Source organism: Danio rerio, chromosome 21 (assembly GCF_049306965.1).
Source record: "Danio rerio strain Tuebingen ecotype United States chromosome 21, GRCz12tu, whole genome shotgun sequence".
NCBI lineage: Eukaryota > Metazoa > Chordata > Actinopteri > Cypriniformes > Danionidae > Danio > Danio rerio.
Genome location: NC_133196.1, coordinates 34,654,050 through 34,672,877, shown reverse-complemented (window position 1 = coordinate 34,672,877; position 18,828 = coordinate 34,654,050). Strand labels below are relative to the sequence as shown.

At 42.4% G+C, this 18,828-nt stretch overlaps 1 protein-coding gene across 14 annotated transcripts in view; it reads right to left on the bottom strand.

The window, feature by feature from the left end:
* tenm2b (teneurin transmembrane protein 2b) overlaps positions 1-18,828 on the bottom strand; it is a 576,016-nt gene that overhangs the window by 19,805 nt on the left and 537,383 nt on the right. For all 14 annotated transcript variants that reach the window (XM_068216114.2, XM_068216117.2, XM_068216118.2 and 11 more), the window contains 3 exons: positions 14,446-14,698; positions 11,312-11,332; positions 10,807-11,039 (listed from right to left, as the gene is read on the bottom strand). In XM_068216114.2, coding sequence (XP_068072215.2) covers positions 10,807-11,039; positions 11,312-11,332; positions 14,446-14,698 — 507 coding nt within the window. The remainder of the gene's footprint in view (positions 1-10,806; positions 11,040-11,311; positions 11,333-14,445; positions 14,699-18,828) is intronic.

Sequence of the window (18,828 nt, the reverse complement as noted above, 5' to 3'; positions counted from 1 at the left end):
GAGAGGGAAGACACGGGTCCACCCAGGGGGGGGACTTAACCGTGGCGGAATAAGCATATGGGATCGCCTAGTGGGGATCACGCATAGCAGGCACCTATACCCAAAACGCGGGCTGACCAGCGGGCAGACCTACAACGTAGTGGGCCAGCAAGTGACTCCTCCGCTGAGTCAGTGCTGGGGGCCACGGAGGAATCTGCAGGGCTCACCTGACGGGGAACTTTACTGACAGATAAAAAAGGCGCACGTACCTCCGTGTTAGGGAGAATGGCGCCGCAAGCGTGTTTCAACACCCTACCGAGTTGTCTCCTCAATCACCAAAGGGTTACCTAATACCCTTGAGGAAACCGGCTCCACTCGCAGATTGTAAAACCTTGCAAATGTGTTGGGTGTCGCCCAGCCCGCAGCTCTACAGATGTCTGTTAGAGAGGCGCCGCGTGCACGCGCCCAAGAGGATGCAACGCTCCGAGTGGAGTGTGCACGAACTCCCGGGGGACACGGCTGACCTCGACTCGAATAAGCGAGTGAAATGGCATCCACAATCCAGTGGGATAATCTTTGTTTTGATACGGCACTTCCCTGCTGCCGACCGCCATAACAGACAAAGAGCTGCTCAGATGATCTAAAATTCTGAGTACGGTCCACATAAATGCGCAGAGCGCGAACTGGACAAATTAAAGAAAGGGCTGGGTCTGCCTCCTCCGGGGGCAGCGCTTGCAGGTTCACTACCTGATCTCTAAAGGGGGTGGTAGGAACCTTGGGCACATAACCGGGGCGGGGTCTCAGGATGACGTGAGAGTAATCCGGCCCGAATTCCAGGCACGAGTCACTGACCGAAAATGCCTCCAGGTCCCCGACCCTCTTGATGGAGGCCAACGCAACCAGCAGAGCTGTCTTCAGGGACAGAAATCTTAGAGATACTGATTCGAGTGGCTCAAAGGGATCGGATCGCAGACTCGTGAGAACGAGGGCGAGATCCCAAGAGGGCATGAGAGGGGGGCGAAATGGATTAATTCGCCTAGCACCCCTAAGGAACTGGATGACCAGGTTATGCTTTCCCACGGTGCCGCCAGCTACCGCGCTATGATAAGCGGAGATGGCGGCCACGTAAACCTTGAGAGTGGAGGGCGACAGCCTGCTGTCCAACTTCTCTTGAAGGAAAGAGAGCACAACACTAATCTGGCAATTTCGGGGGTCTTCTCTGCGAGAGACGCACCATTCAGTGAATAGACTCCACTTCAGGGCGTAGGCGCGCCTCGTGGAGGGGGCTCTAGCCTGAGTGATGGTATTAACCACCGCAGTCGGTAGGTTACCTAAGTCTTCCTCGCGTCTAGGGACCACACGTGGAGGTTCCAAAGATCGGGGCGAGGGTGCCAGATGGTGCCCTGTCCCTGAGAGAGTAGGTCCTCTCTCAAAGGGATCCGCCAGGGGAGGGCCGTCGCGAGGAGTGAGAGCTCTGATATCCAGGTCCGGTTGGGCCAAAGGGGCGCAACTAGCAGAACCTGTTCCTCGTCCTCCCTGACCTTGCACAGAAACTGCGCGAGCAGGCTCACTGGGGGAAACGCATACTTGCGCATGCCCCGAGGCCAGCTGTGGGCCAGTGCATCCGTGCCGAGAGAGCCCTCGGTCAGGGAAAAAAACAACTGGCAGTGAGCGTTCCTGGGGGAAGCAAACAGATCGATCTGGGCCTCCCCGAATCGCGCCCATATCAGCTGAACAGACTCGGGGTGGAGTCTCCATTCTCCAGGGCGTAACAGCTGTCGTGAGAGCGCATCGGCTGCACAATTGAGCGTGCCTGGGACGTGAATGGCGCGCAGCGATTTCAGCCGCGGGTGACTCCAGAGGAGCAGACGGCGGGCGAGCTGAGACATGCGGCGAGAGCGCATACCCCCCATGCGGTTGATATACGCCGCCGCCGCCATACTGTCCGTCCTGACCAGCACGTGTTGCCGCTCCAGCACCGGTAAAAAGCGGTGGAGAGCGAGGAACACTGCCAACAGCTCTAGGCGATTGATATGCCAATGCAGCTGGGCACCCTTCCAAAGGCCCGCAGCCGCATGCCCGCGACACACGGCCCCCCAACCCGTGTTGGAAGCGTCTGTTGAAACAACAACATGGCTGGACGCCTGTCCTAGAGGCACACCGGCCTGTAGGAACGAGGGGTCGTTCCAAGGGCTGAGGGCGCGGCGACACAGCGCAGTAACCGAGACCCGGTGTGTGCCCGCGTGCCATGCGCGTCTGGGGACCCGATCGTGAAGCCAGTGCTGAAGTGGTCTCATATGGAGCAACCCGAGCGGCGTGACGGCGGCTGCGGATGCCATATGCCCCAGGAGCCTCTGAAAGAACTTCAGTGGGACCACTAGTTTGCTGTCGAGCTCCCTCAGACAGTTCAGCAACAGGCGAGCGCGTTCCTCGGAGAGGTGCGCTACCATGGTGATCGAGTCCAGCTCCATCCCGAGAAAAGAAATCCTCTGCACGGGGGCGAGTTTGCTCTTTTCTCGGTTGACCTGAAGCCCCAGTAGGCGGAGATGCCGAAGCACCTTGTCCCTGTGCATAGTCAATTGCTCCCGCGAGTGGGCTAAAATCAGCCAGTCGTCGAGATAATTGAGTATGCGAATGCCCGCGAGCCGAAGGGGCGCTAGGGCACCCTCCGCGAGTTTGGTGAAGACCCGCGGAGACAGAGAGAGCCCGAAGGGGAGGACCTTGTACTGCCACGCTCGACCCTCGAACGCAAACCGCAGAAATTGGCGGTGGCGTGGAAGAATGGAGACATGGAAATACGCGTCCTTCAGGTCTATGGCTGCAAACCAATCCCGAGGACGAACGCATTGGAGAATGCGCCTCTGCGTGAGCATTCTGAACGGCAGCTTGTGCAGACAGCGGTTCAAAACGCGCAGATCTAGGATTGGCCGTGACCCACCGCTCTTTTTGGGTACGATGAAGTATGGGCTGTAAAACCCACTCTCCATCTCGGCTGGAGGAACCGGCTCGATTGCACCCTTCGCCAGGAGGGCAGCAATCTCCTCTCGCAAGACAGGGGCGGACAGGGGGTTGACCCTGGAGAAATACACGCCCGTAAACTTGGGGGGCCGTTTCGCGAACTGAATCGCGTAACCGAGTCTGATTGTGCGTATGAGCCACCGCGAGGGGCTGGCCCGCGCTAACCAGGCAGGCAGAGCCCTCGCTAATGGAGTCATCGCTACAATCGCTGACGTACCAGCGGTGGGGCAGCGCGGAGTGGGTGTGCTGATCCGGGAAGCACGAGGGTCCCGCGGAAGAGCTGGAGGAGAGCGATTCGCTCTGGCTCCGCACCCTGACTCCGGAGAGGGGGCTGGAGGGCTGAGGAAAGGGAGACCGTCCCCCCAGCGCTCGTGAGCCACTGGCGAAGCACGTAGAGTCTGCGAGCCGGAAGGCAGCGCGTCCCGGACTGGCAGAACTCGTGCAGTCACATCCGGGGAAGGGAAAAAGTGCTCTTTTACTGATGTTTTGGTGGCACTGAAAAGTACCGTTGTTATCGGGGCCCCGCCCTCCAGCGGGGAAAGAGCAAGTTTCCTCTTCTCCGGATGGCCTGTCTCAGGGACGCTTCGCGGTCCGTTTACCGGACTTAACGGCGCCCTGGGCAGGAGGGGCTGCCTGCTTTCGAGGTGAACGCCGCGCCCGCTTGGCCGGAGGCGCAGGCGGGGGCGGGGCAGCACTCGTTGGCGGGCGCCCTCGGCGAGGAACAGCGGAGGTGGATGGCTCGGCGGGCGGAGCGGGCTTACGGCCACGCCGATAGATGACATTGCCCATCGCATCCGACTGCTCTTTCACCGCCTTGAATTCCTGGGTGAATTCACCGACGGTGTCGCCGAACAGGCCAGCCTGGGATATGGGCGAGTCAAGAAAGCGAACTTTGTCAACGTCGCGCATATCGGCCAGGTTTAGCCAGAGGTGGCGTTCCTGAACCACAAGTGTGGACATCGTCCTCCCCAGCGCACACGCGGCGGACTTAGTAGTCCGAAGAGCATAGTCGGTCGCGGTGCGCAGCTCATGTAATAAGCTTGGGTTGGACCCGCCCTCGTGCAGCGCCTGCGCTTGGTAGCGCTGGTAGGTGGCCATCGCGTGCAAAGCAGAAGCAGCCTGGCCCGCAGCCTTATAAGCTCTGGCTCCGAGGGAGGCAGACAACCTACAGGCTTTGGACGGGAGGCGGGGCAAACCCCGCCACGTAGAGGCGCCGCGCGGACAAAGATTGACCGCGATAGCGCGCTCCACTGACGGGATCGCCTCATACCCCCTGGCAGCTCCGCCGTCAAGGGCGGTGAGGGCGGAGGCACTCGCAGCACGGGCAGAGAAAGGTGCCCTCCAGGACTGCGTGAGCCTACTGTGCACTTCCGGGAAGAAGGGGACGAGAGGCTTCGAAGGCTTCGCCTTCTGGTCCTCTACGTAGCACCCATCTAGTCGGTCCGGCCGCGGAGCTGGGGGATAAACCATCTCCAACCCCACGGCCGAAGCAGCCCGGGAAAGCACGGCTAACATGTCCGCTTCAGGATCCGATTTGACAGCGCTCACCTGCCCGGAGGGGGCGAGCGGGTCCGGATCTTCGTCGGACAGTGAAAGCCCACCCTCCGATGCCGCGGAGGACATCTGATCTCCGGTGTCAGCGAGTGTGAGAGCTACCATCTGGTTAGACGGATCACTCTCACCACCCGAAGCTTGGATGGAGCGCCGTGAGGAGCGAGAGGTCCGCGAGCCCGTGGGCGGCGGATTAGCTCCCGCTGAAACCCTCAGATCTGCCCGAGCGCCCGCTGCTTTTTTAGAGCAGGAGGCAACTGGGGTGGCTCGCTCTCTTGCGAAAGTTAGCCGCGATCTTAGCTGTGCAACGGTCATGGCATCGCAATGACGACATGAACCGCCCGCGAGCACCGCATTAACATGCTGGACCCCCAAACATGCAATGCAGTGATCGTGTCCATCATCCGGAGACAGGAAACCCCCGCATCCAGAAACGCACAGTCGGAGCGCCATCCTGAAAAGGACGTGCTGCACGACTGTGTTGCTCTTTTAGGAAAGTTGCAACTATACGCACCGCTCTGGAGGACCGGACCCAAAGAACCGCAGGCAAGGGAGTAACCCAGCTCGACCGTCTGCCACCGCGAAGACCCACTCTGGACCGGGAGACACACTCGTTCGCTCTGAAGTGCTGATCAGCAAGAGGAACCCTCATCGACTCACTCAGAAAGGATCTGAAGCGAAAAGGATGGCGTCTGCTGGCTTCAGGTGTGCTTATATGCTGAGATAATTGCAGATGTCGCACACCTGCGCAAGCTTACGCTGCCAATTAATTTCATTCATTGGCCCGTTCAATACTCTCCAGATAAGCGGCTTCTGATCCGAATCCTCCCATTCATGGCACTGAAGTTCCCCAACCGAAGGGGAACAGCATCTTTAGATGTATTTTCTGCTGCAGATACTGTTGTCCAAAAAACATAAAAAAAAAAAAGTAAATAAAAAAATCGTACACATACCTTAGGAATGGTATTGCGGTATTAACGGTATTAATTTTTGACTATTTTAAAACCTTGAACTTTTCAAACTGTGTTGTATCTTGAAAACGGTTACGACTCATGCATAAACTGAACTTGTACGATTTAGCACTGACAAAACATAAAATAGTTCCATTTCCTCATGAGACCAGGCTGAGACAACAGTGTCTGACTGATCACTACAGATCATCTACACTCATCATACCCTCAAGTCTACCTGGTTTCTGCTGGTTGAACTTACTAACACTTTCATATGAAAGTACTACATCATCATTATTGCATTGTAATCTCTAGATCTACCGCATGTTTCGTCATAAAATTCGGTGTTTGAGCTTGTATGAATCAAGAACACTTGCACTAAATAAATGTCATCTAAATAAATATACTAATGCTTCGGCAAGCTGCAAAATCCAAATATAACTTGTCTATACACATTTGATATTGTTCTGCACAACTGTGATACAGTTCCTTGACCCCATTTAAGACAGAATTACATGATACAATTGTTTTCATTATGTTGTTCAGTCTCGCAAACTTAGAAATCATAATTTGCTTGAACTTATAACATTTAAGAGGTCATTATACATAATAAGAAAATTAGAGTTAAATGAAGAAAGGCCAACAGAGATCTACACAGAAACAAATGATAAGTCTTTGCATTGATTTTCTTTTGATCTGAACATTAGGAAACAGTGAAAAAATGTACTTTTAGTGAAGGTCCAGGCTACGTTAGAAGGACGAAATTGGCATTTCGTTTAATAAATTTTTTCAAGGATTTGTTTACAAACTAGACACAATTTGATGCTGGATTTTCAGAAAGATTGAAAGTTAGACAATGGTCTACTGCCTGTATTAGATTTAATATTGGAATAGGATCAAAGCTGCCGCACAATACAAGTATAAATAACTGTTTTTATGACATGTTCATTATAATTGTTTTGTTTATTGTTATTTGATATGTACTGAGTATTTATAGGCTTTAACATATGACTAAAAATATATTAGTCTGTGAAGGATGTTTGTATCAAACACACATGCAGATGTCTGCAGAGGTCCAGCTGTATGTTCAAACATTTGTTATTTTTTAATTATTGCATGCAAAATCGTTAATCAATCATACCAGTTGGTAGGGCTGCACCATATTGGAAAAATGTGATATTGCGGTGTTTTATTTTTCTGCGATTACATATTGCTATATGAATACATTTTCACAGAAACTGAATAATCACAACGAGACAATTTGTCTTATTTGTAGTCCAAATATCAGCAAATTCAAGTTCATCAAGGGTCCATTCTTTGTACGTGGATTACTCAATTAGCTGGATTTGGTTAATGACAATTTGACACAATCCAGGATCGTTTATTCTTCAAAACTCATCAGAGAGATGGTGTCATAGCAACAGTTCTGGTAGCTTAAACCTGCTCGGGAGCAGGCTTATTTCATATAAACAGGATTAGATAGGTCTTTTTAAGCAAAGGTAATACTTAAAGTATGTAGCGAATGTTGATATTTTCTTACAGTAGTAGTAATATGCACTTGGGAAAATAGTAAAATAGTTGTATAAATAAAACCTATACAATCTACACTCCTACACTTTACTATTTTAAGGTACCAGATATTGTACAATCTGTGTATGATAATAAACATGCAGAATATTCGACTTTTTACATTTTTTTTTAAGGAATAATAATTTATGCTGTCATGCACATTTAGACAGCTAATATGCAGGTGATTTGATGCTTTGCAATAGTTGTAGACTGAAATCAAACTGATATCAAACTTTACTGATATCAAAATGCTTTTTTTTTGTAAAATATATTCACTACTTTTTTTTCAATTTGCATATGGCAACAGATTACACAATTACAGAATAATAATCATGTAGGCACAGCAAACTTTTTACCCCCTATTCTCCCTCCCAACAACCCATTCCCTTAAAAATAAAAACAATAAAAAATAAAAATAAATAAATAAATAAATAAAATAAAAATAGATAAACAAATAAATTTTGATGCAAAATTATTTTAGCAGCACACAACAAAGATGGAACTTTATTGTGTATCATATTGTACAAACAGTTAACTACAAATTTTATATAACTTTGCTCATATAGATAATTGAATAATAATCCGATGATGTCATTACGCTGCTGTCCCGTCAGCCAATCGTTGGATTGCTGTTCATGATTTCAAGGATAACTAGATTTGTCCTTCAAAAAATGTGCAGCAATTTCAGATCAGTTCATCCAGACATTTTAATCTGATTCGCAAACTTGTTTGAAGAACCAAGTTAGCCAGAGATCAGTTATCAAGATTAAAAGATCCAGGATCTGCCCAATCATCTTCCATCATTTAAGCGAGGTACAAAGAACTGACCCCAAGTAATATTATTGTTCTGTAGCTCCTAGTCAACTATTGTCCAGCAAACTAATTCAGACTCAACAGTGCATATCTTGCAATGTGACTATTGCAGATGAGCCCACTGTGATATTGATGCTGAAATTATATGTGCAGCTCTACCAGTCGGTTTACTACTTATCTACAAACTCTCAACCCTATATAAATGTTGTTCTGATGAGGATGAAACAGAAAAATCGTCCATTACCTTTAAATTAGGATGATATTTGATGTAAATATCTTGATAACACTATAGGTTGACATTAGAGAATACTACGAAAAAAGGGAAGTTCGTGACCTTTTAATTTCTTGTCTATAAATCACTGCTCACTCCCTGAAAGAATTTCACTGCTTCCCAAACATCTGATTTAGTTGCCTCCCTCTCCAACAATCCCAGTAGAAAATGTGTTTTTAAAGGCAAAATAATTAGTAGTCTGTGTGTGTAGGAGCAATGACCTGGAAAAGAGTTAGGCGCTGCTCTGCTCGACTGCTACAGTTTGATTCCTGCTGTCATGGTGATCATGTCAGAGTGTGTTTTATTCTGAGATAAGAAGGCCGAGTCGCTCTCTGAGTGCAGTCTGCTAACCTCCCCGTCTCTCTTTACTTTCTGTGTCATTTATTTTCCTCACATCAGAGGGCCATACTGGGCTTTAAGAATGACGTCTGGAGTCTGGAGAATCACAGGTTACTGAGGTTTGTGATAGCGTACAAAATGACAACCCCGGTAACTGTCTACGGGATTAAATAGTAACGGTTTCTCGCTTCATGGGAAATAAAGGTGTCACAGTGTGGAAATGCCCGTTTGTCTTGTGTTAAAGCTAACTTTAGTCTTTGATGTAATATAGAGCTGCAAAATTAATTGTTAAAATTGAAGTTGTCTAGGTTCTAGTGCAAATATCTACAAATTATTAATTCAAGAAGCATTTTCTAAACAAGCATAATATTGTCTTGTGTTCAGAAATAATGAGTAAACATTAGAGACTTTTCATTTAAAACAAGAAAAATTATCTGCCACTGGGATTAGCAAAATGATCTTATTCAACGTGGAAACGATTATTTTGAAAAAAAAAAAAAAAAAAACTCTTTCTGTTAAACTGACTTCACTTCAACTGTATATATACAATTATTTTCCTCCCTGTAAAAAAGGAAAGGGAAATAAATACAATAGAATAAAAATCTTAAACAAACTGTTTTCTCCAGAATTTTTTCCAGCTGTGGCGGCAGGTCTTTTACACAAATCTACCAACTACCTATGGGGTTATTTCAATGACGAATGGAGAAATGATGTGAGTGCAGTATTACAAGTTGAGATCATAGTTATGTAATACGAGCATGCGATACTCTTTGCATGCTTGCCGATTTTTTCTTCACAAAACTTCTTGCATGCCCTCAAATATTCGCTGTTCAAGTGCAGATCTTCCTGTGTGTTTTCAAATAAACTCTGCTGAAGTGCGATTTAGTGCGTTTATGTAACAAGTATGTTTCCAACATTAATTCAATTTGCTACAAATATTTATGAATGTCTCCAGACAAAGAACCTTAGACTTTTATCTATAAATAAATGAAAATTATGGAAACTGTGTTCATCTTAACTAAAAGCTACGTCGTGTTTGCTGGCTTCACGCATCACGTACCTGTCAATCAGTCAGACTGTCTGTCAGCACGTAACCTTAAAGGGTTAAATAAATAGCGCACAGCACTACACGGTAACAAAAAAGTTTTAATGCGCTGTAATAATTCACTTACCTATTAATGCATTTTAATGCGATTTATAACCCGCTATTAAAAAACCAACAACAAGAATGACTGAATGTTTTGAATGAGAAGCTGTAATGTAGCCGATGCGGGATAAATTTTGGTGTGGCGCCCCACCATGGCAGAATGAATGTATTGGAAACAATGAAACTGTGCTTTAAGCATCTTCACTGTTTGTAAAAAAAATAAATAAATAATTATAGCTACAAAAGTTTTTCAGTCAAGAGCAGTGAGTGATTTTGTCCTTTTGATTGACTAACGGCAGCAGGAATATTGCACGCTGTCCCTTTCGGAGCAGAATGGTTCTAATTTATGGTTTCACTTTCACGTCTTTTGATTCTCAACTTGTTTTTTATTACAAAATGAGAGTTAATATGGACAATTACTGAACACTGCGTTTTGAGCGCATACACAACAGTATGCAAACTCTTTCGAGCTTTTAAAAACATATATGATTTGATTGTAGATTTACAAATGATGCGCATCCCATGCTGCATTACAGAACATGCTTTTAGTCATTTTCACTTGAAACTGAGCTTTGCAGAGCAACAAATGTGTGCGATTGGAAAGGGGTGGTATATGATGCAATAATCTTTTTATATTGATTAATACTTTTTTATAATCATTTAAAGCCAAAATTGAAATTGAAACAGAATTTTGATTAATTGCACAGCACTATTGTACTGTAGTGAAAACTGCTCAATAGACCACCACTCAGTAGAAATGGCCATTATATAATAAAAGTTTTCTAAAAGTTAAATTACAACAAATACCTTTGTGTTATTGTTGTTATTTTGCTCAGTTGTCTATTCAGAACTGTGTGTGAGTTTATCTTTCTTTTTTGAGTGTTTTAAGATTTACATGTCAAGGGATTTACGGTGGAAACTATACGAAACCTTTTGCTAAAGCCTGGCACAAAAACATTTTCTTTTTAAGGTTAGTGTATTTATTGTGCAAGTCCCTGTCAAATAAACTAGTAAAAAAAATAAATAATAACAAATTATTCCTTCATTTTAAACAAAACATTTATGTTTCTCAGTTCATCCAGAATAAAGCAGCTCTATAGTATATCATTTGCACCGAATCCAATGCATAGAATGAGAAGAAAGTCTTATTGCTTAAAAAATTGCATCACCTCTCGGGCTCATTAGTGTGGCTTCCAACGCCTTGCCTCCATCTCCACAACGAGCCTCATCGAACGGGACGCACTGCTCCCCGGTCCCTGCCACCACCTGAGCATTATCCAGCAAGGGCCGGGCCCCGTTTAGAGAGCGAACCCGGTAGATCTGCCGAGAGTTAGTGTCTGACAGGAACAGAGAGCCTGACATTGGATCCACCGCCAGGTAGTACTTATGGCTTGGACTGTTGCTATGGAAATAGGGCAAATGGGAGAAATGTCTCTTAATAAAATCCTCTGACAAACAGCACGGTTACCTTGGTGAACATGATTAAATGTGAACAGTTCAATGCTGGTAAAGTAATTGGAGCTCAAAAAAGAAACCACTTCGATATAAAAGAAAAGTGGAATTCTGGTACATTAAGTGAGCTGTAGAAAACATGCAGAGAAGAAAAAGTACAGTGAAAATAGCACATGCTAAGGGTGCACACAGGAATATTTTTACATAATTCTTTTGAATTACCTGTGTCTCAAATCCTTGTTTCTTCATAAAGCAGGAAAACAGGAGAGAAACAAAGACATCAGTTAAAAATCTATATACATACTTTTTGACATTAATATACTAAAATAATTGTATTTACTTTCCCAATAAAAGTCTGCATTTATAAATACACGGTCATCCCAAATATATATTTTTTTATACTTGATTGTTTTTTCCCCCACTAAACTAAAGCCCAAATCCCAATTCTACCCCTTAGCCCTTCAGCTTATAATGTGAATGCACAAAACGAGGGGTAGGAGTGTCCCAAATCTCTTTATCTTGAAGGTTAGGGTTAGGGTTAGGGCTAGGGCGTAGGGGTGGGCAGGGGTGCTCAACCCTGTTCCTGGAGATCTACTTTCCAACAGATTTCATTTACAAAATATTTCAAACACACCTGCCTATAGTTATTAAGTGCTGTTAAGCTCCTAATTATTTGGTTCAGGTGTGTTTGATCAGGGTTGGAGCAGAACTCTGTAGGAAGGTAGATCCCCAGGGATAGGGTTGAACACCACTGGCTTAGTGGAAGGGCTAGATACCCCTTGAAACAAACTTTTCAGGACCATACTCGAAACCAAGGGTTACGAAAGTTTCCTAGAATACACCATCTACATTGGCTGCACATGAAAAATTTGCATCTATAATGCATAATAATTACTCCTGTATAGCAGTCTTACAACATTTTGTCACTTGACACTTGATGACACTCGAATTCCCTGTCAGAAAAGTCTAGTGGCTGGAAATGAGCTTTTTACAGTGTCTGCTATACAGTTAATGTTGTTTTTGTGTGCTTACATAGATGAATATGGCCAGGGTGTAAATGCACAGTACAGTTACAATCTTTTTGCCACTTTATATCATCATGATAGCATGATATCGTTCCCTTTAGTGATTTCCTGAAGATAAATACTAAAAAATAATGCAACTCGAATAACTACAGCAGTAATGATCGTTGATCTCGTATGTAAGAGATTGCAATGATATTTGATGGCATGTGCAGGTGCTGTAGTGCTGTCCCATTTCTTAGGGGTAAATTTTGAAGCCCTAACCCTTCACACTCTGTTTCAAGGGCCAAGGGGAAGGGGAAGAGGTAGGGGTACAAAATAGAATTGTGATTGGAATTGTTATTCATTAGAGCTGTGCGATTAGTTGAATCACAATCACAATTTAAAGCGTCTTGAATAGTTAAATTGCAAGAGGCTGCGATATGAAATATATATGTATTATCTAATTTCCCCCACCCAGAGCAAATGTGTGACTGTCTGTGTGTGTTATAGTCTTACTAGCCAATTGAAAGGGCACACTTTTGTTCTACCCAATCAGAATTGTACAACTGAACTATGCGGAACGCCCACTATAAAAAAAAGAAGAAGAAGAAAACAAACAAGAAAGTGCGGACAAGTGGGATGATGGTGTCTGCTTAATATCAAAGAGAAACAGCAATGGATAATATAGGAATATTTTGTTTTCAAAGTCATAGACACCATAAAAAACAGGTCATTTTGAATAGCGGTCCCAGAATTGTTGCCACGACTTGCAGATTATTGAGCTGAAGCTTTACTAAAAAATTAAAATGGCAAATCAAATTGCAATTGCAATATCTGTCAAAAATTCATTTTTTTTTTAAATGGCAGTTCGATATTTTTATTTTTATCCATTCCTCAGTAAATATAGGCAATATATTTTTGTATATTTAAACAAAACAGATTTATTAAACAGATATATTTAATAAAATATTATTTTAGTTATTTTAGTCAACAAACATATTTAGAAATATTTAGAAACATTTTAATTCAAGCAAAATATAGAAATAACAAATTACAAGAAACTAAATTTCAACTAAATTTTTCAATTTTTGCGTCTCTTGATTTTTCCTCTTTCATAAATTTGTATTTAACATTTTTCTATAACATAGGTTTGGGTGTCCTGGTTTTTGAACCGTTATCATAAGTTATTTTTATAGATAAGCTCCAGATTTGGACTAATCTAATGTATGTGCACAAACATAATATTAAAGAGCTTCTTATTAAAAGTATTCATTTAAAAGATAGATTTGTGAGGGGTGTACTTGTATATGCTGAGCACTGTATATATTCATTCATTCTTTTTCTTTTCAGCTTAGTCCCTTCATTAATTGGGGGTCGCCACAGCGGAATGAACCTCCAAATTATCCAGCATATTTTTTACGCAGCGCATGCCGTTCCAGCTCCAACCCATCACTGGGAAACATCCACACTCACTCATTCTTGCACATATAAGGACAATTTAGCCTACTTAATTAACCTGTAACGCATGCCATATGAACGGGATAGAATCAAAGTATACAGTTATTTTATAGAAAACAGTCAGTTTTTAAAATAAGACATTGTAATTGTTGGTACAAAAAAATAAATCTGTAGTTATTGAGTTAATTTTTTAAGCTCGGGTTGTAAGGTTGTTGTAGTCTTGGCAAAATAACATGTTTTATTTATTTTAAACTTGTGTGTTATAAGCGACTTGCATGTTTATTCTATCATTGTTCCAATGTAGGCTTTCCAATGCGATACTGGAAATTTGGCTTTGCGATTCATTTTAATAACTTTATAATACACTAAAATAAATATTGCAAATTCTTATACAATTTCCCAATATTACTTTTTTTCCCTCTATTTTTGGACAAAATATGTGTTGTTCATTCTATTCACTGTATTCTTAAAGTTTTTTAAGTATGCAATATGATTTTTTATTGTTGATCGTTAAGGCCTTTCTTCTTAGTGAAACTTAAATAAAATCATGCATTTTTTTTTTTTATTTGGATTTGAATAGCAGAATCTCATTATTTAAAAGCTGTACTCTGTAATATGTTTGATCAGTATCTCTCAACCACGTTCCTGAAGGACCACCAGCACTGCATGTTTTGGATGTCTCCTTTCTCTGTCACCAGCAATGCATGTTTTGGATGTCTCCTTTCTCTATCACACACATTACAGGTCTTTTAGTCTCTGCTAATGAGCTGATGATCTGAATCAGGTGTGTTTGGTTATGGCGACCAGGAAAATGTGTGGGAATGTGGTTAAGAAACACTGTTTTAGATTACAGAAAATGCATCATACTTTATAAGCGGATCCCACCAGTTTTACCTGAGCTCCAGTACAGCTGTGGTATTGAGAGAGGGATACACTCTCCGCACAAAGTTAAGGTCACCCACATACAGGTTGCCGTCTCCATCACAGGCTACAGCCATCGGTGCCAGCAGCTTGTTGCCCTCTGCCATCCCACTGCAGCTTGGGCATGAGATGCTGCGTCTACGGCCATTACCCATAATGCTGTTGATGATGGGCGGCTGTTGCTGAGAGAGAAAGATGTTTTCACCGCTGCCCTTATGAAGGATTCCTGTGTGAAATAAATTAAACACTGTCACCAAACGCAATTGAGTGAGATTTCAAACATGACATATTTCTAATGGTCTTTACACGCACAAATGTGATGCTTAAATTAAAGCATCAATTTCTACGCTGTGACATATTTATTGCATTTCCTGATCAATAGCGTGAAACCAGCAGTCATTAAAGACCTCATAATCATCAATAACAACCAAAAAAAATGAGCTGGTCCCTTAAACACACCGAATTTTACCCTAATACTGTGATAAAATTATAAGCAATGATGAATGTGCGTGAAATGAGCAACATTAAGCAGGAAGCGTGTGTTATTTTATAGTCCACTGGCATGCTCTTCATCTCTGCGTCCTTATTTGACTTCCCACTAGATGAGCTCCAATCACAATAAATGCTTTTTTCCCTTTCTTTCTTTCAAAACAAATCTTTTGAAGGAAGGATTCAAACCTTTGGAAGGCTAAACTTGGTTGTTGTAACAGCCTGAAGATAAACAGGTGTTGGAAACCACACAGTAACCTCTAAACTATAATGGTGCTTAAAACCAACACATTTCTCACAGTATGAGTCAGTAAAAGACTTTTCTTTTCTTGAGGCTATTAGACCACCGGCTGCAGGTATCTGTAGATGATGTTTTTTTGTTATCAAATGTATTTCACAAAAACAATGTGTTTTAAAGAGCCCCTATTATGGGTTTTTGAAAATGACTTTCAATGCAGTTTGTAACAGCTCTAAGGCCCCTTTTATACACTATCAGGTCTTGATGCCCAATTCTGATTTGTTGCCTATATCTGATTTTTTTGTCTGTCCGTTTACACCTTCTTTTTAATTGTGACCCATATCCAATTCATGTGTTTACACTTGCCATACAATTAACTATGTTAGAAAGGTGGGTTCTAGCATCTGTGCCACACTAGCCAGTAGCCATGATGGAAGAAATTGTCTTGTTTTTAGCTCTGCGAAATATCCAAAGTGTAGTAATAAGCAGTGAATGGTTGAGTCCAGATTTACCCCACGCAGTTTATGTAATAGTATGGCCCTGATGTGTGTGTGCGTGTGTAGATGGAAGATGTAGCTTTTGCCTGTATGCGCACTGGTGTTGGAGAGAATAAAGTTGTTCTATGTTTTAGCCCGCAGTGCGTGTATTAATAGCGACAAAAAGCTAATTTTACAACACTAAGTTTGCCCAACTTAAAAAAGGATTTTGAGGTGGAGGAGGTGGGAAAGGGCGTCATCGCAGCTTGCGCTTATGGTTTATATGCTTTATGATGTCCTCCACCATTCAGAGGAATTTGTGGGTACGAGAGAGATCTCATGTCTGGTGGGAGCAAATTGTGGCGACTGACCACTTTCCTCCTCCGTGTTTCCTCTGTTGTTGTTGTTTACCGCATTGGTATATCCGCACACTTTTCCTTCTACGTCATTAAACCGCAGAGAAGCACCACATTGTCGCAAGTTTATTGATGTACAGAATGGAATGCCTCAATAAAACCGATCTGCCTGTTTACATGACAGTCGCATTGTCACATATCCGATCTATATCTGATTTCTTTCCACATATGAAGGAGGCCTAAACTGATCTCTGAATATCCGAATGCATGCGTTTTTTCCGTGTTTACACAGCCATAGAAAAGATCAGATCAGTGTCACATATGAACAAAAAATCGGAATTGGGTCACATTTAACTTGCAGTGTAAACAGGGCCTAAGTGAAGTGAAATATCTAGCTTAAATAAGGCTTAAATCTAAATATGCACTGGTTTAAAACTGTTGATTCATTTATAAAATAGTCGACTGTTTAAAATAGTCGAGTGTTTATATTTGTGTTTATATTTATATCAGAGTGTTTATTATTGATTAATAACAAAAAAGTCGGCAGCAGCAGGAATATCGTACACTGTCACTTTAAGAATAGTGCGGCTGTGATATGGTTTCTCTTTCACGTGTCTTTTGATTCTCAACTTGTTTGTTTATAAAACAAATGAGGGTTAATGTGAATAATCACTAAACACCGCGCTCTAACACAAATGTTCATGTATTTGACCATTAAAGTGCTACAAGTGCACACACACACACACATGCTACCTGTTCGAAGCTAAGCACGGCGCACACACACACAACAGCACGTGCTCTTTCGCACTTTTAAAAATATGAATGATGCGCATCCTGTGCTGCAAAAGTTACATTACAGCACATACGTTTAGTCATTTTCACGTGGAACTGAGCTTTGCAGAGCAAAATGTGTACAACTGGAAAGGGGGTGATATGTGATGGAATAATCGTTTATCTCGATTAATGGATTTTCATAATCTTTAAAAGCCAAAATCGGATTTTCGATTAATTGCACACCCTACTTAAGTGCAATTAAAATGGTTGCATCCTTGTTTTATCTAGCTTTCAAATTATGCATTTAATTGTGTTTTGTTACTTGTTACCGCCCCACGCGGCTTGGAGTGTATCTGGTTAACACTTTATATTCACATATCGTGTCTAAAGCCATGTTAAAGAAACAATGCGTGCCGTTTTCTTTACGGATTTAAATGCACTTGTGATTCTCTGCTATTTGTCATTGCTATGGCCACCGTCAGCTGTTCCTATACACAAGCAGTGGTCAAGTTTTAAAAATAGTTCAGCTTTTGCCACTGTGTGGATTCATACTGAATGTGCGTCATTGTTAAGAATAGCAATGTGCTGCTGTTTAACTGCATTGCTTTAATGTACTGCTGCATTGGGCTCACACATACACTCCACACACTGAATACTTCAAAATTGTTGATAAGCCTTGGTGGTAAGCCTTTTTTTGGTGTTTCTCTCTTGTCTTGCTCTGAACGCAGTCGACTAATTGCAACAAACTGGGTTATTGGACCAATCAGTGCAGATTAACATCGCTGCAGAATTAAGAATTCTAGACTTTTTTATTGCTGTATTTTTATTATTCAACTGTGTAAAATATCATTTGTATTTCACTTTCTATTAATCAAGCACTGCCTATTTTGTCTTTCCAACTTTACAGAATAGTTAAATAATATGATGGCTGTCAGACAGATAAAAAGTGTTTTTGTTTTCTGATCAGCATTTAATGAGAATGAAACATCATTTATGTAAATTCTGATATTTTAACAATATTATTAGTATTATACCCTTTTGCATTATTCGACTACTTTGCAGCTGACTGAAACCCAAAATGCCGAAACCCAGAGGATGCTCTCACTAGAAAACCTTAATTACCCACAAAGAAGAAACCAGAAAATCGGATTTCTGTTGACCTTATTCTTCAATGTGGAAGTGCGCCCATTTTTGTGATTGTTTTAGAACTTCCGATTCAGTTGCCTATGCAAGAAATGAATAGGATGGAAGGGTCAAATTACTAGTTCTACAAACATGTGTTTGCATGATATACAGACAAAGCAGAATGCAAATGCAAGTAAATAAAGTCTCAAGCAAAAAAGATTCAAATGGCTGTGCTCGTACTCGAAGAATAAGGTGAATAATCCATAGCTTTGCTGAATAAACAGAAGATTTAACTGCTTTCCTGTTGTGACAATCACACAACTACATTAAATTCTCTAACAGAAAGTGTTTATTTCTAACTTAAGTTAAGAAGTGTTGAAGCATGTTTTTAAGTTAAAACATTGTAGTATTTTCACATGCTTTTTAAACTCTGTGTTGTAATTGCTACTCCACCTGAAAGCATGCGCTAGAGATCTACTAGATCTGGCTTTACTGACATAATGCTTATGAAACTTGCTCTAGAAAACAGTAATAATAAGGTCCAGTTTGGTACATAAGTGCATAATTGACTTGATTTAGCTTCTTGTTGACCATTTCAATGTGGTCATGGCATTGGCCCATGAACATTTCTTGCTTGTTATCAAACTATTTCATAACTGTAACAAGAGGCAATTCAATCATAACTTAATGTGAAAAAAGCTACCATAACATTATTTCTCAACATGTGGCTCTTTTTTAGATTCCTGGAAGCTACAGAAATAAAAAAATGTACAATAGGAAATATGTTGGGACCATTGTTTTTGTACTGTATATGTCCCTTAAAATGGTCTACAAAGGCCTCTTCAAACACAGATTATCCAGCTAATATAGACAATAACCTGATTACAGTACATCACGT